The sequence below is a fragment of the Monodelphis domestica genome, chromosome 4 (assembly GCF_027887165.1).
Source record: "Monodelphis domestica isolate mMonDom1 chromosome 4, mMonDom1.pri, whole genome shotgun sequence".
Classification (NCBI taxonomy): domain Eukaryota; kingdom Metazoa; phylum Chordata; class Mammalia; order Didelphimorphia; family Didelphidae; genus Monodelphis; species Monodelphis domestica.
Window position 1 is genome coordinate 453,977,138 of NC_077230.1, and position 26,698 is coordinate 454,003,835.

Consider the following 26,698-nt stretch of genomic DNA (forward strand, 5'->3'; position numbering starts at 1 on the left):
AGAGACCCGTGAGGTCCCAAGAAGTGGCTTGCCCAAGGTTCCAACTATGCTGGTGGAGGACGCGGGCACACAGGATGTCCTTGGAGCACTGAAGCTTAGAAAAGAGTAAAGCCAAAGCCTAAAAGGAAAGGTCCCTGAGCCTACGTCTAAGAATCCTGCCCACTGGCTTTGGGAGAGGAGCCAGGATTCATTAGAGAACCAGGAGCCAACTGGGTGTCATCCCTTCTCTGGCTCCTGGGAAACTCGGAGATGGCCAGGGTAGAGGAAGGGCTTTATGGCCATGCCACATTGGTTCTTTCAGGGCTCCAGGAGCAGAGCCCTCCAGACAGGTGAGAGGAGGAGCAGGAAGTAACCTCTGGGATGCCAGATAACCCTGGGGAGGGAGGGGAGCCCCCAGCAGGGAAAAGAGCAGGAGGCCTGGGAGAGAACCCTTAGCTCTTTAGGAAAAAACATGAAAAACAAACCCTTACTCTTTTAGAATCAATACTGTGTCTCCATCACAGGGCAGAAGAGCAGTAAGAGCTAGGCAATGGAGGGTAAGTGACTTGCCCAGGGTCACACAGCTAGGAAGTGCCTGAGACCAGAATTGAACCCAGAGCCTCCTGTCTCTAGGACTGGCTCCCAGTCCCCTGAGCCACAGCATGGCCCTCCCTTAGCTCTTAATAAGTACCTAAATAATAAGAGATGTGCAGGCTTTCATGGAGACCAGAGCCATCAGGTGTGTGTGTGTGGGGGGGGTGAGTCTAGGCCAATGATGGCAACCCTTTTAGAGAGCCAGTGCCTAAACTGCACCCCCACATGGCATGTGAGGCCCCCCTTTCCCCAGGCAGGGGAGGGAAGAAGCGCTCCCATTGGGATGCTGGGCAGAGGGGTGGGGGATGGGAGAAGTGTCCTCCCCCTCCCACACACCTGTCATAGGGTCCCGACGCTGTGGCGCCCCAGGAGAGAAGGGGAAAGGGTGGGGGTGGGGCCAGGGCGCTGGGTGGAACCATTGTTCAAGATCCCAGGGTGGGTCACTCGGGGTTAGTCTGGAAACTATGACGAGCAGAGATGTCAGAGAGCGCTTACGGGGTTAGAAAGCGCGTCGTCATCCCATTTTATCCTTCCAACTACCCTGCAGGCGAGCCCTACTATTCTCCCCATTTTACAGATGATGTAACGGCCCTTGCCAGGGGAGGTGTCGGTACAGCACTAGTATTTCCTGCCTCCGACTCTGCTATCCTCGGCGTCCCACCTCGGGCCCTGTTGCGGCATGGAATGTACCACTGCGGGACTGGGGGGGGGGAGTTCTGGACGGGGCACACTGGGCAGGGAGGAGCTAGCATTAGGGCAAGCACCTTCCTCACAGGGCGGAATATTTCAAAGGGCTTAGCACAACGCCAGGCCTCTGTAGGCGTCACGTACGTGCTTATTCTCTTGCTTTCCTTTGATGTGCAGCGAGAAGGCACCATCCTTGGGATAGGGAGTAGCACCCTGGATAGAACCATTGGGCAGGCCATGGGGGGCGCAGGCATATGTGTACGGTGAGTATCGGAGGGGACTATTGAATATGGCCCCGGGGCAGGGGGGAGGGGAGGGGAGGGCTGAAAGGAAAGATAACACTGCTTGGCTGGGAATGAACCATTTCACTGTGTGGGGTGCGAAGGGAGGTTCGCTTTGGAGTGGGAGGGAAGGCGGGGTTCCGTCTCCTACAGCTTGTCTCCAGCTGAGCACTCGGGCGAAACCCAGCATGCAGCCTGGGGGACCGGATGGAAAACCTGGTTTTGGAGCGGAGAAGAGCCCGAGAGAGGGAAAGAGACAGAGACGCGGGGAGGGAGGAGAAAGAAAATGCCCGGATGCCCGAGGTCGCAGCCTTTGCCATCCCGCAGACACCCGACCTTGCCCTGGAGTTGGGAGGCTCCACCTGGACAGCCAGGAGCACTGAGGGATGTCTTCGGGTTGGACAAAGGCGGGAGGGTGGTATGGGCTGGATCGTCCTGTCCATGTCCATTGGGAACGTTAGGGACCCCCCCCCCACCAGCCTCCATTTGTCTTCCCGAGATCCTAGAGGTGTTTTGAGGTTTTCCTAAAAAAATTGGGAGACTATATGGGCAGTGCGGAAACCCCCAGATGACTAGGTAGAGGGTAGTTCCTGCCAGCCTTGGCAATTGCCCGTAATTTCCAGAGAATGAGCCCAGCGCCTTGGGGCTCAGGGATGGCTCCTTCTCCATGGATTTCCCCCTCCTACTCCCCACCTCCCATTAGCGATAGATGGGCACATTTCCTCTGGCACCCTAAATCAAAGAGCTTCAGAATTCCCCCCAGTGGGACCCGGCTTCTACGGGGGCTATGGGGTGGGGAAGGGAGCTACTTTGTCCGACAGTAGCACAACTGATTCCATTTGAGAGGAGAGAATACAGTACCAGGAATGGCAAAGAGGATCTGCCCACTGGTGGCCTTCAAGCCCTTGGGATTATCTCAGGAGTTTCTAAACTATAGACAAGCCACATCCTATGGATTTGCAGTCCATAAAGATCTCGGGCAAGACTCATCTCACAAAGAAGGCAAAGAGTCTAGAACTGCCTAAAAGGAACAAAAGAAATAATGGATGTTTATGACCTAGCATGCTCCAGATATTTGTCCTAAGTCCCTTACTAGCTGTATGATCCTGGACAAGTCACTTACCCTTGATTGCCTCAGTTTCCTCAGGAAGGAAATGACCAACCACTCCAGTATCTTTGCAGTATGATCCTGGACAAGTCATTTACCCTTGATTGCCTCAGTTTCCTCAGGAAGGAAATGACCAACCACTCCAGTATCTTTGCAGTATGATCCTGGACAAGTCACTTACCCTTGATTATCTCAGTTTCCTCAGGAAGGAAATGACCAACCACTCCAGTATTTTTGCAGTATGATCCTGGACAAGTTACTTACCCTTGATTGCCTCAGTTTCCTCAGGAAGGAAATGACCAACCACTCCAATATCTTTGCAGTAGGATCCTGGACAAGTCACTTACCCTTGATTACCTCAGTTTCCTCAGGAAGAAAATGACCAACCACTTCACAGAGAATCAGATACAACTGAATAGCAATGGCAACATGAAATATTTTATGATAAACTATATTTATTTTAAATCCTATCCTAACTGAGGTGAGATAGGACTTGGGCTGGGAGTAGGAATATGTTGTGGGAAATGCAGGCAGGTGATTTTCAGAAGTAGAAGGGAGCCAGGAGTTGGGACAGCTTGGGCTTGGAGTACCAGCCACCTGTTGGCATGTACACAGATCGCACCCTGGGTAATGGTTGCCTATTTTTCTGCCTTAAAGTAAAGCGGGTGCTTTTGGGGAGATGGTACCAATACCCTAAAGCATTTGTTTAAAAAATCCATTCAATTAAATAATAGAAATACGTTCATAGAATTCAAACATGAGAGGAATAACAATGATGCCACTTCTGGAACAAGTGAAACTTATTTTACCTAGAATTAAGGGTAAGGATAGACAAATTGTTAGACCAAATTAAGTAATTCATTCCACCCCACCCCATTTAAAGGGAGGGACAAGATGCTAATTCCAGAACCATTTTGCCAGTGAGAACACACATCAATTGTTCACTAGATGCGAACAAGGCCTGGCACCTCCCAGGTATGCCAGAAAGTCTGCCTAGATTGGGGCGGGTAAAGCAGGACTTGTTCAGATCTCAGCCGACTTGAGGGAGCTGTGACTTCCAGAGAAACCCAGCATGCCCAGAGAGGATATTGCCCCTCTCTCCCATCACCCATCAGGGCTTCCTCTGATCTGCAGCCTTCCCCTGTCCCTCCACTGCTGAATGAAGCTGCAGAGAATCAGGGAACTAGGTTGACTGCACCCACTACAGATTGTATTCTATCATCCCAACTGGGTTCTCATTGCATCAAGGCAAATCTTTTATAGTTCTTAATAGACTCACTTGTCACTGTGACTCTTCCAAACCTTTTTATCCCTTCTTAAACCTCTGAGGGAACGTCCTCCCCTTTCTACTAAAAACTTTGCTTCATATTTATTTATTTTTAAACCCTCACCTTCCATCTTGGAGTCAATACTGTGTATTGGCTCCAAGGCAGAAGAGTGGTAAGGGCTAGGCAATGGGGGTGAAGTGACTTACCCAGGGTCACACAGCTAGGAAGTGGCTGAGGCCAGATTTGAACCTAGGACCTCCCGTCTCTAGACTGGCTCTCAATCCACTGAGCTACCCAGCTGCCTCCAGATCTGGACCTCATATTTAGCTGGTAAAATTGAGGCAATTCTCAGAGAGAAACCTCATCTCCCCATATCTCACATCACTGAAAGGTCTTCCCTCATTTCCTCCTTCTTTGGCCACGTTTCACATGAAGAGATGGCCAAGGAAAAGCTCTCTTTGTGTAACAAACAGCCTGCTGTCAACTCCAGGCTTTACTCTGCTCATTTGACAAATGATCTTCCTAAAGGCAGGTTTGAGCATGTCATCCCCAGTCTTAATTAACTCTTGTGACTCTCTAGTGCCTTAGGATCAAATCTGCAGTTTGTCCTTTCTTTCTTTCTTTTTTTCTTTCTTTCTTTCTTTCTTTCTTTCTTTTTTTCTTTCTTTCTTTCTTTCTTTCTCTCTTTCTCTCTTTCTTTCTCTTTCTCTCTTTCTCTCTTTTTCTCTCTTTCTTTCTTTCTTTCTTTCTTTCTTTCTTTCTTTCTTTCTTTCTTTCTTTCTTTCTTTCTTTCTTTCTTTCTTTCTTTCTTTCTTTCTTTCTTTCTTTCTTTCTTTCTTTCTTTCTTTCTTTCTTTCTTTCTTTCTTTCTTTCTTTCTTTCTTTCTTTCTTTCTTTCTTTCTTTCTTTCTTTCTTTCTTTCTTTCTTTCTTTCTTTCCAGAAGAGAGGTAAGGGATAGGCAATGGGGACTAAGTGACTTGCCCATTGGTCACACAGCTAGGAAGGGTCTGAAGTTGGATTTGAACTCAGGGCCTCCATCTTGAGGTCTGACTTTCTATCCACTAAGCCATCTATCTTTCTCTTCTGTTTGTCTTTCAAAGTCCTTCAGAACCTGTTTCTTTTTAACTTTTTACACTTTGCTCTCTACCCTCAGTTCCTCAGCCATGTACTTTGCAATCCAGACATTGGCCTCCTAGATTTCTAACTGTAGTCTCTTCTTTTGACACACAATTCTCTATGCGCCTTTTTTTTTTTGCAGAGGTATTGGGGACTGGAGAAAAGGAATACTGCGTTGTCTTGTTGGTTATATGATTATTATCAAGGAAGAACACCAACAACTCTTTATTGGCACCAGAGCCATTTCCAAATCAGCTCTCTGTGTGCTGTCCAAATACCAGGTAGGTAGTACATAGAACTCCAGTTACAGTTAAAAATTAACATCAAACTTGGCAGGAGGGGTGTTTTAAAGGGTAGAGATGAAAGGGGAGGCAGAGGAGGGTGCTTGGGGAGAGTCAGGGTTGAGTTGGATGGGGGGGATTAACATCAGATTAGAAGGATAAGTAAAGATGACTAAATATTTCATTCATTCATTCATTCATTCATTCACTCATTCATCCAGTGAAAAGAGCCCCAACATGACCTATTAAAGCAAGCTGCTGACTCTTAAAAATGGGAAATAGATAAGGACACATATATTGACTTACATAATCACCATTTTCTATAGAAGTTTAATCAGCATAAAGCATTCACCACAGAGGCCAGAAGAGTCCAGAAACTCACTTCACCTAGAATAAACCTGAACTCTTCCTTAAGAAGAGAGATATGGCAGCTAAAAGAACATTACCAGTTAAGACTACAAATTCATGGGGGCAGCTGGGTGGCTCAGTGGATCAAGAGCCAGGCCCAGAGATGGGAGGTCCTGAGTTCAAATTTGGCCTCAGACACTTCCTAGCTGTGTGACATGGGGCAAGTCACTTAACCCCTATTGCCTGGCCCTTACCCCTATTCTACCTTAGAACCAATACCCAGTATTGATTCTAAGATGGAAGGTAAGGGTTAAAAAAGAAGGAAAAAAAACAACGATGCAGTTTCTTCTGGCTCTATCTACAGCCAAGCAAAAGAGGGTACTGTACTACTACCAGGTGGTAAGAAACTGCAGAATGCACAGTGCCTCTACGTTAGGTGATCTAGGCGTATTCTGGCAAGCCACCTTACAGATGAGGTAGGAAGAATCTCTGATAAAGGTCTTATTCCCAAGAGAAAGAGCAAATTAACACAAACATGTAAAACTAAAAGTAATTCCCCAAGTGGTCACGAGATAGGAATAATTATTCCTAAAAAGAATCACAAACTATTGGCAGCCACAAGAAAAACGACTTTGAGATCAGTAAAAATGAGAAGAATGTGTACGACAGCAACAGAGATTTCATCTTATACGTAGAAAACTGACAAGAGTGGCAAAAAGATGGAAAGAGGCTATGTTAGAGGGGTGGTGAGAAGACACCTAAGTCAATATACTATCCCCCAGCTAGGAATTGATCCAAACATTCTGGAAAGCAATTGAGAATTATGCAAATGTAAGTGCCTAAAATGTCCAGACCCAGTCCCTGAGAGATCCAGTAGCTGGACAGAGACTCCGAATAAGTCAAAGGCAGAAAGAAAGACCCTACACATACTCATGGGAGTGTTTTTGTAGTAGCAAAAACAAAAAACAATGGAAACAAAATGTATATCTATTGGCCGAGTAATGGCTAAATGAATTATGCTCTCTAGATATAATGTACTGTAACAGTTAAAGTATACTAGAATCCTAGAATTTGCAAGTTGAGAGGAGGAACTTCTAGTTCATCTCCTCCGGGAAAAGTATCCTCAAATACTCTAACTTTATCGACACATTGTCATCCAGCGGCTCACCTTCTGCTTAGAATCGATTCTGTGAAATTGATTCCTGCTTATCGATTTGCCATGAAGAGTTTTGTTCGTCACAAGAGTCACTGTTACAATCAAACTTTATCTTTGCAACAACCAAGCTTTAAAGCCCGAGTCTTCCAGTATTGCTGTGCAGATCTGATGTCAAACCTTGATAAGTCAGCCAAATAAGATGCCAGGTGAGAGGAAGATAAGAAGGATGGATAGAGGATGAGTCAACTCGATCACAAGGTGTTTGCCTACCGCTGGATTCTGCTGGGAGATGAGAGATCTTTGGGAGAATGTTCAGAAGAAGAGACAAATTTGATGCCCTCCTTCATAACACCATGAATTCTGGAAAGTCCCTGGTCTGGCAGGGCGCTGAGGGGTTGGTTCTTACAAGAAGATATTGGCCCAAGTTGGGTTTTCTGGTCACCATGATGCCAAGAGGATGTTGACTTAATATGGGTTTTCCAGTCACTATGATGGATGAAGACTCATGTTCAGGTGGTCAGATAATGTAGTTAAGAACCAATCACAGGGGGCAGCTGGGTGGCTCAGTGGATTGAGAACCAGGTCCAGAGACAAGAGGTCTGAGTTCAAATCTGGCCTCAGCCACTTCCTAGCTGTGTGACCCTGGGCAAGTCACTTGACCCCCATTGCCTAGCCCTTACCACTCTTCTGCCTTGGAGCCCAATACACAGTATTGACTCCAAGATGGAAGGTAAGGGTTTAAAAAAAAAAAGAACCAATCACAATCTTAGTCTGGAGGGGGTTGTTTTTGGATTACATAACCAACCACTAAACTGTTTAAAAGAGCTTTTCTAACTGCATCAAGGGTCTTTGGTTACAAAGAGACCATTGACCTTTACTTGTTGGCAATGGATAGCCTTGTCAATAAATAGAGCTTGGACTTTTTGTGCCTCAGACTCTTATTATCACAGATTTATTGCTACAATTTCAAGGTAGAAGAGCAGTAAGGGCTGGATAGTGGTTAGGTGACTTGCCCAGGATCACACAGTTAGGAAATGTCTGAGGCTAGATTTGAACTCAGACCTCTTGTCTCTGGACCTGGCTCTCAATTCACTTGGTCTCCTAGCTGCCCCCTTCTTCCCATTTACATTGTTGCCGTCATTGCCTACACTAATTTCCGGGTTTTGTTGACTTCAACTTTCCCTATTGCAATTCTGCCTTGGCATTGATACTTAGTCCCAATTCTAAGACATTTGAAAAAAATGTACATGGGAAGAAATGACAGAACGTTTTGCAATGATAATAACTGGAGATGAGAAACCACATTTCCCTTCTCTGGGGAAGAATTGGAGAACTGAGGAAGGAAGGCTGCATGTGCAATCAGACAGGGCTGATACGGTGCCTGCTTTTGTTTGTTTTTTAAACAGTCTTTTTTAAAAACAAGATAAGGATCTCTGGGCAGGCTGAGAGGAGGGTTATGCTCATTCAGGAATGCCTGATGTCAGAGCAAAAGGCATCAAATAAACTTAAAAAAAAAACACGACTGAAAATGTTATTTTATAGAACAAACAAAAAAATTAGTCAAATCCATCAAGAAAAAGAAAAGATCAAGATGAAAAAAAGAGGGAAGGAAGGGGGCCCATCAGCACCGGATCTCAAATTATACAACTTGGTTAAAAAAGTAGCCAGTTCAAATGTGACCTCAGACTCTTCCTAGCAGTGTGACCCTGGGCAAGTCACTTGCCTCCCATTGTCTAGCCCTTACCACTCTTCTGCCTTGGAGCATTGACTCCAAGACAGAAGGTAAGGGTTTAAAAAAAATTGTAGCCAGGATGATGGGGGAGCAGATTGGGTAAAAAGATTGAGAAGGAAATGAACATAGTAAGCTGTTTGATGACTGTAAGGACACTCTTTGACCAAAACTCCAGGGAAAACTGGAAAATAGTTTGACAGAAATTCGGTTTGGCTCCGGGGTTATTCATTACTTGGGGGTAATGCTCTGACCCTTTGAGAGCTCAGGGCAGCCTATAGACCCTTCTCTGTTTCCTGTTTTTAAATACGGAAAGGAGAATCTGTAGGATTACAAAGGAAAGCAATGAAAAGAGAATCAAGGGATGGGAAGACTGTGATCACGTGCCATCTAGTGGTAGATCTAATAACTACAGTTACCTTAAGTACTGATGAATAGAAAGGCTATTTCAAGATAGCTGCAAAAACACAGCGGCCATTTCTCTTGGTGAGAAAGTCACGTGCAGGGCAACATTCCTAATAGAAGGAAATGCTAAATTTCAGATAGAAGCTAGCAAAAAGAAATATGAAAGTTTCCCCCTTCCAAGTCCATGGACCCCCTGAAATCTACCCATGAGTCCTCAGGGGAAGAGGCAGTCTCTGGACTGGGTTTAGACCAAGCAGTAACTCCAGAGAGACAGCTGACCTCGACTTCAAAGATCCTATCACAGAGAAGCCAGGAAGGAGATACCTTTCACAACCATGAATAAGAGGAGAATTGTTGACAAAGTCAGGGAAAGAGACAATCAAGCACAGGAGAAAAAAATGGACTATTTTGATTACATAAGCTTGAAAATTTTTAGATCAACTTGTGAAGATTGGATTTGGCTCTCCTGATTGTATCAATGAAGGTACTTAGCTCTTCCTTGATTGTGAAGATAAAATTGTAATCCCTTGTCTATTTTTTAGATTTTAATCCCCAAAGTGTAAAGCACAGTACTTAAAGTAGATCTACCCATTTTAACCACAAAAAGGTGTTAACTAACCACAAAAGGTGTGAACACCCACTTCATACATTGAGTGGGAAGTCTGTGACCCACATGTGAAAGAGTGGGCAGTCCTGGAGAGGAGCATCTGCTGTGATTGGTAGACCTAAAAATTAGGGGAGGTGACACAAGAGAAATAAGGTCTTTAAATAGTGGAACAGACTCACAGAAATCAATCAGTCACTCAGGTTTGGAGTGAAGATTATCAGTCACTCAGAGTTGGGCTGGAAGACAGACTCAGACTTGGAGTGAAGACACTTGGCTGTGGAACTGGACCCCTGGAGGAGCTTGTGCAGGACTTAGACTGCTTTCCTTTTAGATGGTCATTGTGGTGAGTGTAAAGGCTAACTTAGTTCCTTGCTCTTTCTGCTTTCTGAAGTGGTGAACCTCTGAGAAAGGCCTATCATCTTGAGAATCCTTTCCCCTGACTGGTGCCTTAGAATTTCTACCTGGCTCAGAGGAAGCCAGAGTTCTCTCTCTCTCTGTCTCTCTCTCTGTCTCTCTCTCTCTCTCCCTCCTCTTTTCTCTCTTCCTTAATATCTTCCCTCTATTGTAAAATAAACTACTACAAATTACATTTTATTTTTAGTAATTCATTATGGGATTTAGAAATTAAATCCCTGGCAACCACTAATTTAATAATTCAGTCAACCATAAAATTTAACAAAGTCAAGCAGTTAAAATAAGAAGACATTTCCCATTTAAATGGGGAAGAAATCTTTGTAGCAAATGTCACCAATAAGGATCGGATCATCTATAAATGATCATTTGATTAAAAAGACACAGGAGCAAAAGGCATTCTCCAGCAAATAAAGACAATCAAAGCCTCTAGCCTTTCAAAAGGAGAGACACAAATTATTGACAACCTTAGGGAAAATGCTTCAAATAATGAATAATTAGGAACAAGGCAATTAAAGCAACTCTGAGATCCTTCCCCATACTCACCATAATAGAAAAGGTATCTGTAAAAGGAGAATAAAAGTTGTTGAAGAAGAAATGAAAGACACATGTCTATGGATTGTTGGTGGAGTGGTGCATTGGTCCAGTCATTCTGGAAAACAACTTGGAACAATATTCAAAGATGCACTAAACTGTGGTGTGACTCAATGATATTATTATTAGGAATATACTGTAGAGAAACAGAAAAAAAACCAGAAACAAGTACAAAAGTATTTATAGCAATGCTTTTTAGTGGTATAAAACTGGAAGCTAAGAAAAGGTACCCATTAACTGAAGGATGACTGAGCAAATTATGTCAAATGAATGTAATGGAATACTATTATACCATCAGAAAAGATAAATATTCTTTTTTTTTTACCCTTCTGGCTTGGAATCAATACTATGTATTAGTTCTATAGGAGAAGAGTAGTAAAGGCTAGGCAATTGGGTTTAAGAAATCCACCCAGGATCACACAGCTAAGAAGTATCCGAGGTCATATTTGAACCCAGGACTTCCTGTCTGTAGACCTAGACCTCTATCCACTGAGCTACCTAGCTGGCCCAGGGACGACTATTCAAGGATATGCTGGAGCCAACTTGTATTGGTTCTTAAAAGCCAGTTATTAAATTTTCATTGTGAGTATTTACACCTTGGAAATCAGCAAATGCTATGTCAGGGCTGGATTTATTATTTTGTTAATTGTTCAGAGTTCAGGAAGCGATGGAGGAAAAGGTAATAATGCATATGAAGCTTAAAAATATACCATGTATTTTAGGAGCTCTGGTTGTTATGTGTTTGCCAGCACGTTCCTGCAAATACGGTAGATTCAGAGAAATTTTTATGACTTTATGAATAATACAGAATGAGATGAATAGAACTGAGGGAAAAGGTTGAACATGCAGTAAGAAAAACACTGTAAAGTGACTGTGTAAGAATGAAGAATATTGATCAATCAAAGCAGTGAGCAGCCATAACTCCAGAAGACAGATGATGAATCATATTTCCCATGTCTCTTTAAAAAATTTTAATTTATTTATATTTCTTTTTTCTTTTTTTCTTTTTCTCCCCCCCCACTTCCCCCCCTCCATCTCTTGATAGAGAAACAGTAAATTATGGTGGAGAATGTGTGGATTTATTTTCCTTAACCATTATTATTTATTGGGAGGTTTTTCATTTTTATTTTTTGTGGCAGGGGAAAGGTGGCAATAGTGGCATGAATGCAAAAAAAAGTTTAAAATAGCATCAACAAAACATTTAAAACCAAAGAGAGTAGAAGGAACCTGAGAGAGAGACAAAAACAAGCCAGGACAGTTTTGGAACTATTGGAGTAAATTTATTATATACTTTTAAAAACTAAGCTATATATAATAGAGGTTCTCAGTTTCATATACAATTCTCCTTTTTCTGTTCTTTCTCTGGAGTTGGAAATGATCACGTTTGTGGCTGTTTGCCAAGTTCAAAATAATAGAAAAGAAAATTTGGAAAAAAAAGAAACCAAAAGGGTGACAAATAGACCCAAAATGGAAGAGATCTGACAAGGTTCTTGAAGCGATTTATGCTCATTATCCATGACTATGGAGCTGCATTCAGATTGGTGAAAAAGTAGAAAGAGCATATAAGAATATATAATCCAAGAGAAGAGGTAAACTGGGCCAAGGACATCCTGAAATAATCTGCACTGGAGAGGAGATTCAGGTTTAAAAGGATGGAGATGATTTTTCAAGATGTCAAAAAAGAGGAAGCTGCCAAATCAGAAAACAAAAACAAAAACAAAAACTCTCACCACCAAACTATGAATAGAGTCATTACCTAAGAGGGGAAATAAGAGGACGTTCTCATCTGCTGATTCATATGCCAATTTAAAATTAGATGAGAATCATTTACTCCTGTTTTCAAAGGAATTGTGTGTGTGTGTGTGTGTGTGTGTGTGTGTGTGTATTTGTATCTGTACATCCAAAGGCACTAACCAGTGGATGATTCCCTAAGGCAAACAGAAGGAATTGGAGAGGTTTTCATTGAATTTCAAGATGCCCAGAATCAACCATGATTATCAAGAATTATTAAGTGCTCTTGGACATGTGTTCTGCTGGGTACCATTCAAGATCGATCATTACTAATCTTGTTATACTCTCTTCTAGTGCATTACAAATTTGATCAAAGCTTTTGCATGCCACAGTCAAACAGAGGGAGAAAATGGTGAGTATACTTTCATGCCGTTGACTTCTAACCCAAGGTCTCGTAACTGTTCCTTGTAACATGACACATGCATGAGGTAATGTTGGGAGAGGAAGTCAGAGGCAGGAGGATAGAGGTTATCCAACTGTTTGACCCTATGCCAGAGCCCAGGCTCAGGAACTCTCCGGTCACATCGCATACTCCAGAAGAGTTGGTATTCCCAATGTGCCTTGGAGTCATTCTTGATGAAATTATATGAATGAAACAAGTAAGTTTTTGCAGGCAGTTTCCTACAGTGGACCACATCTTTATAGTCATGTTACTTTGAGACAGGGATAGAAAATTCACAAGCCCAGGATCAGAGCACAGATTCCTTATTGGCTACACAAAACAAGCTTCTGACTCAGTAGAGTTTTCTTCCATCCAAGATGGCACCCATGCCTCCAGGGAGACCAACCAAATTACAGGAGTATAAAGGAAGAGTTGTGCTGTAGAGGTCCAGCTCATACATATAATTCTCACAGGGGTTTGAATCGCCTGTGGGGGGAGGTTGGAAGCTGGAAAGCAATGTGTTAAGCTTATAGGCTAGAGAGAATGAGACATAGAAGGGAGAGAGAGGGGGGGGGAGAGAGGGAGAGAGGGAGAGAGAGAGAGAGAGAGAGAGAGAGAGAGAGGTAACACAACAACAAAACTTTAGCATGGTCTCAGCATGTCAGCAGGCCAGCTCTTCCTCCTCAGAATTTATTAATTCTTGGGGGCAGCTGGGTAGCTCAGTGGATTAAGAGCCAGTCCTAGAGATGGGAGGTCCTAGGTTCAAATCTGGCCTCAGCCACTTCCTAGCTGTGTGACCCTGGGCAAGTCACTTGACCCCCATTGCCTAGCCCTTACCACTCTTCTGCCTTGGAGCCAATACACAGTATTGACTCCAAGACGGAAGGTAAGGGTTATTAAAAAAAAAAAGAATTTATTAATTCTTGCTGTCTTGTGAGACCATTAGCTTCTATTTGCCCATTTCTAGTCTTTAAAGACTGGTTTTCAGCTATGATCTTTTGATTTGAACTGCCTCTATCAAGGAAGTAGCAATGGGGGCTACAGGATGTCAATCAAATACACACACTCAGAGAGAGTGTGAGTGAGCTGAACTGCATTTATTTATTTTTTTTTAAAGTTTAATTAATTAAGAATATTTTCCTATGGTTACATGATTCATGTTCTTTCCCTCTCCTCCTCCCTCCCCTCTCCCATAGCCAATGAGCAATTCCACTGGGTTTTACATGTATCATTGATCAAGACCTATTTCCATATTATTGATATTTGCACTAGGGTGACTGTTTAGAGTCTCCATCCCCAATCCCATCCCCATCAGACTATGTGATCAAGCAGTTGTTTTTCTTCTGTGTTTCTGCTCCCACAGTTCTTCCTCTGGATGTGGATAGCATCTTTCTCATAACTCCCTCTGAATTGTCCTGCTGCTAGTAGAGAAGTCCATTACATTCAATTGTGCCACAGTGCATCATCTTAAACCACCTAGTATCCTAACCTCTACCTATGAATAATTCTTCTAACTACTATGATAGTGAAAACAATTTTTGAGAGTTACAAATATCATTTTTCCTTATAGGGATATAAACAATTTGACCTTACTGAAGCCCTTGGGAAAAAAATTTTCCCCCCTTTCTTGTTTACCTTTTCATGTTTCTCTTGGATTTTGGATTTGGACATCAAATTTTCCATTTAGTTCTGGTCTTTTCTTTACAAATACTTGGAAATCTTCTATTTTGTTGAATGCCCGCACTTTCCCCTGGAAGAATATACTCAATTTTGATGAGTAGGTGATCCTTGGTTGTAGACTCAATTCTTTCTGAAAATCATATTCCAAACTGTGTGGTCCTTTAATGTGGAAGCTGCCAGATCCTGTGTAATCGACTGGGGCCCTTGATAACTGAATTGTCTCTTTCAAGCTTCTTGCAGTATTTTCTCCTTGGCTTGGAAGCTTTTGAATTTGTCAATTACATTTCTGGGGGTTGTCTTTTGAGGATTTAATATAGAGGGTGATCTATGGACTCTTTCAATGCCTATTTTGCTCTCTTGTTCAAGAATATCAGGGCAATTTTCTTGCATAATTTCTTGTAATATGATGCCAAGGCTTCTGGTTTTTTCCTAGGTTTTCAGGTAGACCAATGATTCTCAAATTGTCTCTTCTGGACCTGTTTTCCACGTATGTTGTCTTCTCAATGAGGTATTCCATGTTTCCTTCTATTTTGTCAGTCTTTTGACTTTGCTTTATTAATTCTTGCTGTCTTGTGAGACCATTAGCTTCTATTTGCCCATTTCTAGTCTTTAAAGACTGGTTTTCAGCTATGATCTTTTGATTTGAACTGCCTCTATCAAGGAAAGTAGCAATGGGGGCTACAGGATGTCAATCAAACAGGTGGCTTGGCAGAAATCTTAGCATAATATTAGTGATCAATTACAAGATAAAGAAATGGATACCAACACAATGATATAGCCAGTGTCCAGACAAGAAGCTCATCTGAAAGTCCTTCCTCCAGAGCACTGGCACCATCTCATTCAGATGTTGAGTGTATGTCTTAGACATTACAAAGAAGCTATTGAAATGGCGTGTTAGCCTTCCAGACTGCAGATCACACAGTAAAGGCTTGATTTCTAAGTTCCATAAAATTTAAGACCAACCAATTAAGAATTCAGGAATCAGTCATGTGAAATGTTAGAAATATATCCATCAGTCAGGTCTGTGGGCACTTTGCTCATTAGAGCCAGCTTTTGAATACACCTTTAATACTTTCATGATTCATTGTAATAGAAACCCTGCATGTGCTTAGTACCATCTGGTGATTGCTATGCAGAACTGCAGGGAGTGATGCCCCGCAGTTGGGGAGAATCTTGGATATACTATACAGAATAAACTGGAGTGAAGAACTAATCCATCGCCACCATCATAGCCTATTTGAAAGATAAAGGCACTCTGCAGGACTGCAGGTCAGACATTAAGTTTTGAAATGTCTGGCGTGCATAATTCCCAAGTTCAGATTTTCTCAGGATTCTAAGTGACTGTTCTCTCCCCCTTCCTCCTTCTCCTCTTCCTTCCTCCTCCTCCTCTTTTGAGTTCTTCTGAAAGTGGTGCAACTTCTCTGAGATGTGATGTAGTTAACTGTAGGAAACACTTCCCATTTTGTCACTGGCATCAGCTCAAGAGCCCAGAAACTTGTGAACTCATGGGGGAGCTGTGAAGGCTGGAAAAGTCCACCTCTCAGGATCACAGTTTGGCCAGCTTATGCTTAGAGAAAGAAGAACAAAGCCGAAAAGACAGTAAGGAACTTGAGGTCCACTCCCAGGCTGTCCTGGGGAAGCAGATAGAGAAGAGATAAAGAAGCCATTTCTCCTCGCTTTCTGGCTTGGTAACTGCTCCTCTTTGACGGGGTCACCAATTGGGAAACCCAATCCCTGGAAGAACAGGGACTTTAACCTCATCAAGGGGTCAGTGCACATGCCCAGCTCCATAGTCCTTGATCTAATAGAGCCCGGGTACAAAGAGGGGATAGTCCCACTGTCCTCTACCTTGGACAAGGCCTACCTGGAGTGCTGTGTTCAGTTTAGGAAGGATACTGACAAACAGAAGAGAAAAAAAAGGGAGGATGGAATAAAGAAATGGAGTAGCTGCATCCAGATATCAATTTATTTAGCAATGCATGTGGTTTCAGATGATCAGGATGAAGTCAGGATGAAGACTTTCAATAGTCAAGGACATTGACCATTGGTTTCTACACAGTTAATATACAATTTGGAGGAAATGAAAAACAGGATTATAGGAATCAAAACACCTGGTTTCTTATTGGTGGAGAGGATTGGGAGACACTGAGGGAAGTGGGAGAAGAATAGTTTTGTGACATTCCTTATTTGGGAGCAGGAGTAATCTTGTGACTTCTCTAAAATCAGATTCCTGACAAGCCACTGAAATTTAGCTTCACAAAATGGCGGATAAAGACAAGATGAAGTCACTAATGTTATCTTTTAAATATTTAATATTTTTTAATGTAATGGGTAGTGGGATGATGAAAGGAGTGAGGCTAGAGAACATGTCATTTGAAGATGATTTGAAGAAAATAAACGTTTATTTTGGAGAAGAGAAGACTCGGGGGAGTTGGGGAGACGTTATGGTTTTCTCCAATGTTTTCAAGAGTGATCATGTGAATGAGATTTGCTCTCATTGGTCCCAGAAAGTAGAATCAGAAGTGCGTGTGTGGGGAGGTCGAGATGCAAGCCATTGGTTCAGTGCAGAGCTTCCTAAACAATATTAAAGTGGAATGAGCTGCTCAGGAGGTCCAGTTCTCCATCATGTGAGGTCTTCTAGCAGAGAACATATGACCATCTTTCAGGGAAGTTGTCCACTAGATTCCTGGTCAGGGAGGGCTTTTTCTAGATCAATTTAGGGGTCTCTTCCAAGTTCTAGGGATGACATTGGGAATGTAGGAGGAAATGATTAAGATGAAGGACTATAAGAATGTTTCACTCTTCAGAGACTAGAGGGTAAGAGGAGAGAAGAAAAGGGAGGTTGTTCAGGTTATTTGTAGAGAATGGAGATTAGGTTTCCTCAAGGAAGTAGGAGACAAGAGCATCTTCCAAGGACTAGATGACAGGGTGGGGTCAGGGGCTTGAGAATAGAGGAGGAAATTTGGAACTGTGCCTTTGAGGAGTCAACTTGAAAGTCAATAAAAAGTGATTAGAAGGATTTCTGAGCACCAAAGTGGTGTTTGGTGATGTGAGAGAGGAAGAACAGAAAATGGATAAGATGCTAGTTATTCTGACTTTTGTCCAGCAATTCTGGGTATCTTTGACATATTCTGAGTCCCTTAGAACACAGGGACTGAGTAAACATCCATTGGCACACTCTTATCCATAGTGTTCTGGGACTGGCGGTCTTGACTGTGGAGAAAACACAAACTCTTATCAGAGACGAAGCTCAGAGAATATCCTGGGACTGGTCAGAGGGAGCTACAGCAGGCCTAGGATCCCTGAGGCCTGTCAAGGAGGGAGCAGACGTCAGCTTACCAGGAGTAATAGAGCCAGGTGAGGCCGTAGGTGAGAAGAAAACCAGCTCCCATGAGGACTCCTCGAAGCAGGGTCAAGATCAGAGGCCAGGAACCATCCTCTTCCTCAGGGACAGGGCAACAAGCACAGGCTGAGTATAAGGAAATGGAAGGAATTGAGGGGATCAGGATAGTGAGGGGTGAATTGTGGGAATCAAGTGATCCACACTGATTCTATCAAAATTCCAGAGCTAGCTCAGTTCCTTTCTGTTCAGTTGTGGGCTTATTCCAGATTCTATCTTGTGAAAAAAGTTCATTCAGTTGTGGGAATTGGCGGGGAAAACCTTATTGCACTTTCTGAACCTAGCCTTGTGTAGCTGGGAAACTGGACCGCCTATACCTGCTGCTTAGAGACCCCTCACCAAGGGCCTGGATGATGCTGACCAGACACAGTCAGAGCCCAAGATGGATGGAAGGAATTTTCTCCTAATTCTCAAGAAACCCACATATCCTATCTGAAAACTGGCCCCAAACGGATCCATCAGTTATTGTTTCCAAGTTCCTTTGATTGTTTAAGGATACTTGGGAAGGAGGGGGTCATCTCTTTTCCTGAATTCAGGGAATTGTACATGTTGACTCTCCCCTTCCCAACTGGAAACGGTCATAGTCTTTTTTTCCAATTCAAAATCAGATGACCTAATATTGAATTGTGGCCTTATTTGATTGTTTTTAATGTCTGTCTCCTCTCTGTATTTGGGGCCCAACCCTAAGCTGAGAAAGGGACCTGGTCCCGATTTGTTGGCCGATTGGCATGCATTGCTTAATAAGTCAATATGCTCAGAAGATCAAACCTTTCTTTCCTTGGTCATTTCATTTTTTTGCTGCTTAAGTGAGGGAGACAGAATCTGGAGACTAGAAGGAGTGTGCCCCCAAGCCTCAGCTCTGCCCTTAGGACCCAGATGTCAGTTGTCTCAAGTTTCCAGTGACCACTGCTGGGAGTACCTGCTGGGAATGGGGATGTTGGGGTCTCACAGCTCTACCTCCCAGGCCCTCTCACTCACTTTGCACACAAAGTCTCATTGAATGCTGTTGAGATCCCAGTGGGTGCTGAGCTTGGCAGGTGTATTTGCCTCTGTTTTTGGGCCCCAGTTTTGACAGTTCCAGGTATAGGACCCCAGGATCTGAGGCCTGTGAGGATTGCAAGACTTGATTCTTATGGGTCCAGATCAAAGTGGCTGGGGGGTTGCTTTCGGTGGCACAGACCAGAGTCAAGGATTCGCCCTCCAGGACCCTCAGGGATGAGGTATTTCCCAATAACTCTTGGCCTGGGGAGAGAAAAGGGAGTTGGGGATGGAGATAAAGACTCCATCTCTTCTTTCTTGGATCCAGACTGACCTAAGAGGTCAGAGAAGGATGAGAGCCTTCTCCTAGTTCCTCATGCTCTACCCCATTGCTTCCTGAAAACCTACCTCTTCTGATTGCCCCAGAAACACTGATGGTCGTATTCTGAGGAGGATCTGAAATAGAATGAGTATGTTTGGGCTGGGGTCCAGATTTTATTCTTAGGGACAGGCTCAGAAACTAGGGTCTCCCATCCCCCAAACCCATCCCCTCCATAGGGCCCGTCTCTTCCTGACTTCTCAGATGCCTCACCAGCACCTGACGTCCCCTCCAGCCCTCTTTTCCCCTACCTTCCCCTTCCCATCACTTACAGGCAACCCTAAGCTGGACAGTTCTCTCTATGCTCACTCTGGCCTTTGGGAATATCACCTGACAGGTGATGTTTGTGCCGTGATCCTGGGCCCGGGGGGTGAAGAGGAGTTTGGAGGAATTGGTATTCCACAGGGCAGAACCCTGCGAGGAGAGGGCAGTGCCATTCCACAGGTAGGTCAAGTGTTTCCCTTCCCTACAGGGCCCAGGAACCAAACAGGTCAAGGTCACCTGGCGCCCAGACTGCAGGACTTCTGGAATGTGGACCTCTGGCTTCTGGGTCAGAACTGGGAGAGGAGAGAGACAGAGAGTGATCCAGAAGGCAGGAGAGGGGGCGCCCCAAATGGGACAGCCTTGGGATCTTCCCTCATATGTTTCCAGGACATTATTTCCCAAGTGCCCTGGCTTGAGTTCCTCATCCTTGGCCTTTTCTCTCTTTCCTAAGGCCTGAGCCTATTGGCCCAACCTGAGGTTCTGTTTCCTCTATTTTCCCATTCACCTCTCTGCCTCCCCAATGCCTCCCTGAACACCTGCCTTCCCCGGGCCCTGAGATGCTCCCGGATGCCTGGACTTTGGCTCCTTTGCAGAAGGAGCTGGCCAAAGGATCCCGACCCATGTTTGTTAGCCTTGTTTGCATGGGGTTGGGGATTCAGGGCAGCCCCCTCACTCACGCTGCACGCAGAGCCTCACTGAGTAGTTCTGCTGCCCCACTGTGTTCCTGGCTTGGCAGTTGTATTCTCCGCTGGCATTAGTCCCCAGCCGGGACAGCTCCAGGTGCAGAACCCCAGGATCTGAGGCCTGGGTAGAATTCAGGATTTGGCCTCTGTGGGCCCAGCTCAGTGCAGCCGGGGGGTAGCTCCGTGTGCCACAGACCAGAGTCAGGGACTCGCCCTCGAGGACCACCAGGGTCGAAGCGTTTCCTGGGAATTCTGGTCCTTGAGAGAGAAAGGGGAGAGAGCCCTGGCCTTCCTTCCTCTCTGGCCCAGCCAGATTTCCAAGCTTTCTTCCTTCACAGCCCACCGCCAAACCCTCCAGTTGTTTTCTGCAAACGTACCTGCCCTATTTGCCCAGGACACTCTGATGTTCATCTTCTGAGGAGGGTCTGCAATGGAAGGAGGACTGAGGGCTGAGGTCCCAGGACCCCACTTCAGGGATGGTGAGGCTAGTCCCTTCAGTCTCAGATACCAGAATGGGAGCCCCAGGGATTCCCTCCCTCCCGCCCCTCGCCCTTACAAGCGCTGGTCTGTGCCCTCTCGGAACTCCTGGCCCATCTCCTCCCACCCTCCTCCCCTCGGGGACTCGAGCATCCTTTCCTGCCTTCTCTCAGCACTCACAGAAAACCCGGAGCCTGACTGTTGTCTCTGTGCTCACTCCGGACTCCAGGAAGGTTGTCTTACAGGTGAGGCTCGTGTCGTGGTCTTGGGGCTTCGGGGTGAAGTAGAGCTCTTGAGACTCAAATCTAGAAGAGGAGAGGGCAGCCCCAGTCCAGAGGTAGCTGATGGCTGTGCCTTCTCTGCAGGCTCCGGGAACTGTACAGGTCAAGGTCGCTTGGTCCCCCGATAGCAGCATCTCTGGCACGTGGACCTCTGGCTTCTGGGTGAGATCTGGGGCAGAGAGAGGCCGTGAGCAGGGTGCCAGCAGGAGTGGTCCTCCCGCTGCTGCGTGCCTCCAGATGACAACCATGGCTTGTCCCTCTTATGTCTCCAGTCACGACTCTTCTCTCTCCATCCCTGGCTATCTCTCACCTTCCCCGGGACCTGAGCCTCAACCCAACCTCAGTGTCTCCATCCTTCTGACAGCCTCAGGGGCATGCCCTCCCCTCCTTAGGGTGTCTGTCCCTTTGACGGTCCCCACAGGCCCTCCCACCTTGAGCTCCGACCCTCAGGTCCAGATCCTGAGCCTTTTGCCCATGATTGAGGCTGTGTTCCATCACAGAAGGGACCTAGCCAAGAGTCTGAAGACTGGCTCCCACGCTGGCCCTCTCCCGGGTACCCATTATTCCCCAGATGCTTCCCTGGTACAAAGTGCTCACCCTCTACCTGGACAGACACCGTGTCATCCTTGAAATTGTAGGTCAGCTCTCCTTTCTTCATCAGGAATCGGTAATTCCCTTGATCGTTCTTCTGGGCTCGAGTAATAGTAAAGGAGCAGTTGTCCAGCTGGAGGTCTCCAGTGAGGTGGAACCGGCCCTTTGCCCAGGAGTGGACTTGCTTTTGGGGATCATTGGTGGCCGCAAGGTATTCCAAGTAGTGTACATATTTCCAGTATCCATGAACTTTCTTCTCACTCCTATACTGTTGGGGGTAATTGAAGGAGCAGGGGATAGAGACACACAGGCCCTCCTGCACCCTCACTGTCTTCTTGACGTGAATCCTAAACTCGGTATTTTGAGAAATGGTTCCTGAGAGAGAGAGACAGTCAGACAGATAGAAGGAGGAGAGAGAGCGAGAGAGAAAGAGACAGACAGACAGATAGACAGACAGACAGATAGACAGAGAGAAAGGGAAAGAGAAAGAGAGAGGGAGAGGAGAGGGAGGAAGGGAGGGAGAGAGAGGGAAGGAGGGAGCGAGGGAGAGAAAGGAAAGGAGGGAGAGAGAGAGGAAGAGAGAGGGAGAGAAAGGAAAGGAGGGAGAGAGGGGGGAGAGAAAGAGTGAGGGGAAGAGAGGAAGAGAGAGAGAGAGAGAGAGAGAGAGAGAGAGAGAGAGAGAGAGAGAGAGAGGGGGGGGGGGGGGGAAGAGAGGGAGAGAGGGAAACACAAGTTGATTTCTTGTTTCCTCATTCTGCTCCCTAGCCTTTCCAGGGCCAGTTTCCTCCCAAACCTCCTCCTTCTCCCTCTAACTGCCTTCAGCGTTATCTCTGCCCCTACTTACTTCTCCAGAGCAGGGGCAGCAGCAGCAGCAACAGTAATAGATCCATGGTGAGATCCAGGGCTCAGGAGAAGCCAGATCTAAGTCCTGGGGCAGAATCAGATCCAATTCTAGTCTTCAAGGAGGAAGGAACCGGGAGCTAGGGCAAAGAGGAAGAGAAGAACAGGAACAAGGGGTGGAGAAGAATGGAAAAGGGGGGGTTCTCAGAAGATCATTGAGCCTGGTCTCACCAGCCCTGGCCCAGCAGAGACTCTGAGCCTGATGAGAGGGAAGACAGACAGGAGGAGAGGGAAGACGTGTGGGAGGTGGCAAGCATGCCCTCCTTCTTTCCTTGGCTCCTTGTGGCTAGTGGCCTGCTGTCCCACAGTCTGGAGGACTACTTCCACAGGAGACAGGAAATGGAAGGGACCTGACCTGACATGGAAAGGAGACCCCATGCTGACTCCACAAAATCCCTGTTTCCACAAAAATTCCCTGATGATTTTTCCAGGCTCCTAAAGAGGTTCCCAAAGTCTCATCCCTGGTCCTCTCTGGAATGGATGATGATGATAGTTATAAGAGAAACTGTAACATTGATCATAGCAACAATTCACATTGATAAAGTGATTGAAAGTGACAAAATGCCATCCCTGGGAGGCAGATAGTGAGGGCCAGCAGGAACAAACTACACATTCTTGTAAGACATCTTTTTTTTTTTAACCCATATCTTCCATCTTAGAATTTATACTAAGTATTATTTCCAAGGCAGAAGAGAGGTAAAGGTTAGACAGTTGGGGTTAAGTGACTTGTTAGATCACATAGCTTGGAAGTGTCTGAGGGCAAATTTGAACCCAAGACCTCCCATCTACAGATGGGACTCTCTTTCCACTAGCCATCTAGCTCTTCCTGACATCTTTTGTTTTTACATCAACTATATTTCCCACTATATCCTTCCCCTCACTTTCAAGGAGCCATTTCTTATGATGGAGAGGAGGAAAAAAATTCAACAAAACGAATGAACATTGAAAAAGTCTCGGGGGGTGTTGGGTGGCTTAGTGAACTGAGAGCCAGGTTACAGAGGGGAAGTCCTGGGTTCAAATGTGGCCTCAGATATGTTCCAACTGTGTGACCCTAGACAAGTCACTTAACCTCCATTGCCTATCCCTTACTGTTCTACTACTTTGGAACTGATGCACTATATTGAATCCAAGATGGAAGGTAAGGGTTTAAAAAAACAAAGAAGAAAAAGTGTTCCGTTATATATGAGATTGCATAACCATAGTCCCTGATTTCTGCAAAGACAATGTTGGGGGGAAGCGAAGGGATTAGAAAGGAAGAAAGAAGTTCAGTCTTTATAAATGGATAGCATTTACTTTTGTTGTTACCAAAGGTTTAAAAAAACAACAACAACCTACTGTTGGGGGGTGGCTTAGTGGATAGAGAGTCAGGACCAAAGATGGGAAGCCCTGAGTTCAAATGTGAACTCAGATATTTTCAAGCTGTGTGACCCTGGGCAAGTCACTTAATCCTAGTTGCCTACTCCTCACTGCTTTTATGCCTTGGAACTGATACTTAATATTGACTCTAAAACAGAAGGTAAGTTTTTTTTTTAATCTATTGTTATAAACAAAATATTTCATTGATATTTTGGGTGTATGTTTTATTAAGTTGGTAGTTTTCTGATGTTGAGCCAACCTTGAAAAGCTTGTAGAAAACCTGTTTTGTCTTAACAAATAACTTTTTTATTGTATCATCATAGTTCATTAGCTGATATTTTAGCTAGCATTTTTGCAATAGAGATGCAAATTGATCTTTCATTTTCAACTAGCAAAATTTGCCTATCATTTTCTTTTTTAGTGTTATCTTTACCTGGTTTTAAATCAAAGGCTCATTAAAAAAAAGTATTTGCTCCAAGTTTAATTTCACAGTTGAAATATTGTAAAATATAAGTGTAAAATCTTTACAAATAAACCACTTACTACATGAAAGCGGAAAAATACATTTCTATTTTTAGCAGTCAGCTGCAAAAGTACAAATCACCAGCATCACTGCAGTTGGTTTTACAATCTTATGGAGTTTCATTATGTCAGAAGAGCTTTTATGTTTCCTTCCCTTTTAAATAGATGGACATTCCCTTTAGTTTTTACCCTTAAGATGCTTTGCAGAACTCTTTGGGTGTTCTATATCATTTTAGCCAGAAGATTTTAAGTAGGTTGTCATATTACTGTATGCATTCGAGCAATGGATATATTACTGACTATGGTTCCCATGAAATTGTGCCCTTATTTGTAAAAGATAATGAGGGGAAAAGAACCTTAAGCATTGCTGTTCAAATAGATTTTCTTTGTTTATAAAGAGGGATTGCTTTTGTTCAAAAAGAAATGTGTCACTAAACTGTACATAAGGATCTCCATGGCTGCCTATCAATTTAGAAAATGGCATATTAATAATGTCTATATTCTATTGCATTTTAATTTATTTTAAAAATATTTGACTAATTATGTTTTATTCTAGTTTGGCATCCAGAGGTATTTGACACCGCTGTTGTACCCCACTCTGTGAACTGGTCAGTCCAATTACTCTGGACTATTTTTGTTCAATTGCACATGGTGCTCAACCTCCCAATACTGTACCTGTTTACTGATTATAAACCAGGACCTATTTAGCAAGTAGCTCTGATTTTGCCTTGCTAGCTACAACTCCGTCAAGATTCTGGGGGTATCCTGAGTGGTTGAGGGGGATTCTTTTCTCCTAATATTATGGCTCAAGACCAATAAGGGTGTTTTCTGTCCAGTATTAGCCACTAGTTACTAGACCTCCAGTTCCCCTTAACTATTTAACTTAAATTAGCTTTTACAAAGAGACATTTACTTTGAAGATATAGCAACAACAGTAGTATCAATACCCCTTCTATCCCCAATACCTTGAAGGCACACTCTCCCTATATCATCCTAGAGAGAGCTCAGATTTAATTCCGTTTCTACACAGTATTTTTCCCACTAAGTTCTGGTCCAAATGTGACATAACTACTTTGTGAGTCCTCAAACTCGGCCATCTCTGGACTTGGGCATCACTGCTGCCCTGGATTCAAAGTCCAACATGGCTTTGATTCCTGGACTTTAAGTGGTTTATTCTCCTGAACTTTCAAAACTCACATGTCCTCCTGGGCCATATACCTTTGCCCTCACCTCTAGGGATCCAAGGGGTCAGAATTCTCCTTTTCTGTGGGGTAGAATGATGATGGCTCCAGCTTCAGATTCCTGGACCTTACGGCTTCAGGTACCTTGGTCTGCAGGTTCTGATTTCCCAGCCTGCATCCCTCAGGGGCTAATGTGTCTGTCTCCAGTCCTCCTGTTCTGATTTTTCCATCATTCACCCCACCAAGCTGGAATGTGTCCATTTTCTATGAAGTCAACAAAGGGGAGGGCAAGAGGTAAGAGCAAATCCCCACTCCTGGCCTCCATTAGCCATTATATCAAACTCAGAATTACTTGCCCAGTAGATGATGCCCATCCAACAGTTCAAGAGAATCAAAGGCAGAATTGAGGAATTCAACACAGACACAGAAAAGCAGTGACTCACAGGGTGAAACAATTCCAGGAATATGACCTCCTGGCAGCAGAGAAGAGAGCCAACCATGGATTCAAGGAAGAACAAGGGAGAGCTAGCCCTAGCTATCAAGATGGTTCTCTATGAACACAATCACAGACATGTTGGCTCTGCAGTACTTGAGGCATGAGTTGTTTTGACCCTGAATGTTCCTGACCCTTATGCTTTGCTGATTCTTTGCCTCATTGGATGCTTTTCCATTTTTCTAATGGATGCTTTGTATGTCTTTGGGAGAGTGTGCCACAAGTGCTAGGTGGTATAGAGGATAGTGGAAGGTAAGGGTCTAAAAAATATAGACACAAAATAGATGTGATCTAAGTGACTTGCCCTGACTCAAATATCTAGTAGAGGGAAGATGAGTCAAATCTAACTTCAGATATTTCCTGGCTTTGTGACCTTGGACAAATCACTTAATCTCTTTGTTGTACAATAATCCAAGCTTTCAAAAATACATGTACAGTGAAGGAATGCCTATAAGTTTTCTTTTAAAATATTTTATTTCCCCAATTATATGTAAAAACAATTCTTAACATTTTTTAAAAATTTGGTTCTGAATTCTCTCCTTCCCTCCCTCTCCTCCTCAATCTGCAAGCAATTTGATATTGGATATATATGTGAAGCTGCTAGACATATTTCCATGTCAGTCTTGTTGTGAAAGAAAACACAAATCAAGGATAAAAAACATTAAACAAGTAAAAAAATAGTCCACTTCAATCTGCATTCAGATTCCATCAGTTCTTTCTCTGGAGGGAGAAAGCATTTTTCATTCCAAGTCCTCTGGAGTTGTCTTTGATCTTTG

At 44.2% G+C, this 26,698-nt stretch overlaps 2 protein-coding genes across 5 annotated transcripts; one reads left to right on the forward strand and one right to left on the reverse strand.

Annotated features, from left to right (window-relative positions):
• Positions 1-808: 808 nt before the first annotated feature.
• LOC130454064 (uncharacterized) lies at positions 809-26,619 on the forward strand. Of its 4 annotated transcripts, XR_008911737.1 has the most exons (7): positions 811-1,523; positions 5,176-5,314; positions 12,650-12,707; positions 14,851-14,925; positions 19,512-19,618; positions 20,460-20,843; positions 20,964-26,619. XR_008911737.1 is itself a non-coding variant. In XM_056797000.1 (5 exons), exons 1-4 carry the CDS (start codon positions 1,051-1,053, stop codon positions 14,868-14,870), a joined length of 690 nt encoding a protein of 229 aa, XP_056652978.1. In that variant the 5' UTR covers positions 809-1,050; the 3' UTR covers positions 14,871-14,925; positions 19,512-19,608. The 4 variants fall into 4 exon arrangements, 2 of the variants coding, with proteins under 2 accessions (XP_056652978.1, XP_056652977.1); XR_008911738.1 differs by having other exon boundaries at positions 809-1,523; positions 19,512-20,843; XM_056797000.1 differs by lacking the exons at positions 20,460-20,843; positions 20,964-26,619 and having other exon boundaries at positions 809-1,523; positions 19,512-19,608.
• Positions 16,176-22,425, reverse strand: LOC130454063 (sialic acid-binding Ig-like lectin 14). The gene is made up of 10 exons (XM_056796998.1): positions 22,315-22,425; positions 21,477-21,845; positions 20,779-21,048; positions 20,499-20,546; positions 20,116-20,379; positions 19,447-19,731; positions 19,204-19,251; positions 18,796-19,059; positions 17,757-17,886; positions 16,176-17,630 (listed from the first exon to the last, which is right to left on the reverse strand). Exons 1-10 carry the CDS (start codon positions 22,358-22,360, stop codon positions 17,558-17,560), a joined length of 1,797 nt encoding a protein of 598 aa, XP_056652976.1. The 5' UTR covers positions 22,361-22,425; the 3' UTR covers positions 16,176-17,557.
• Positions 26,620-26,698: the final 79 nt, after the last annotated feature.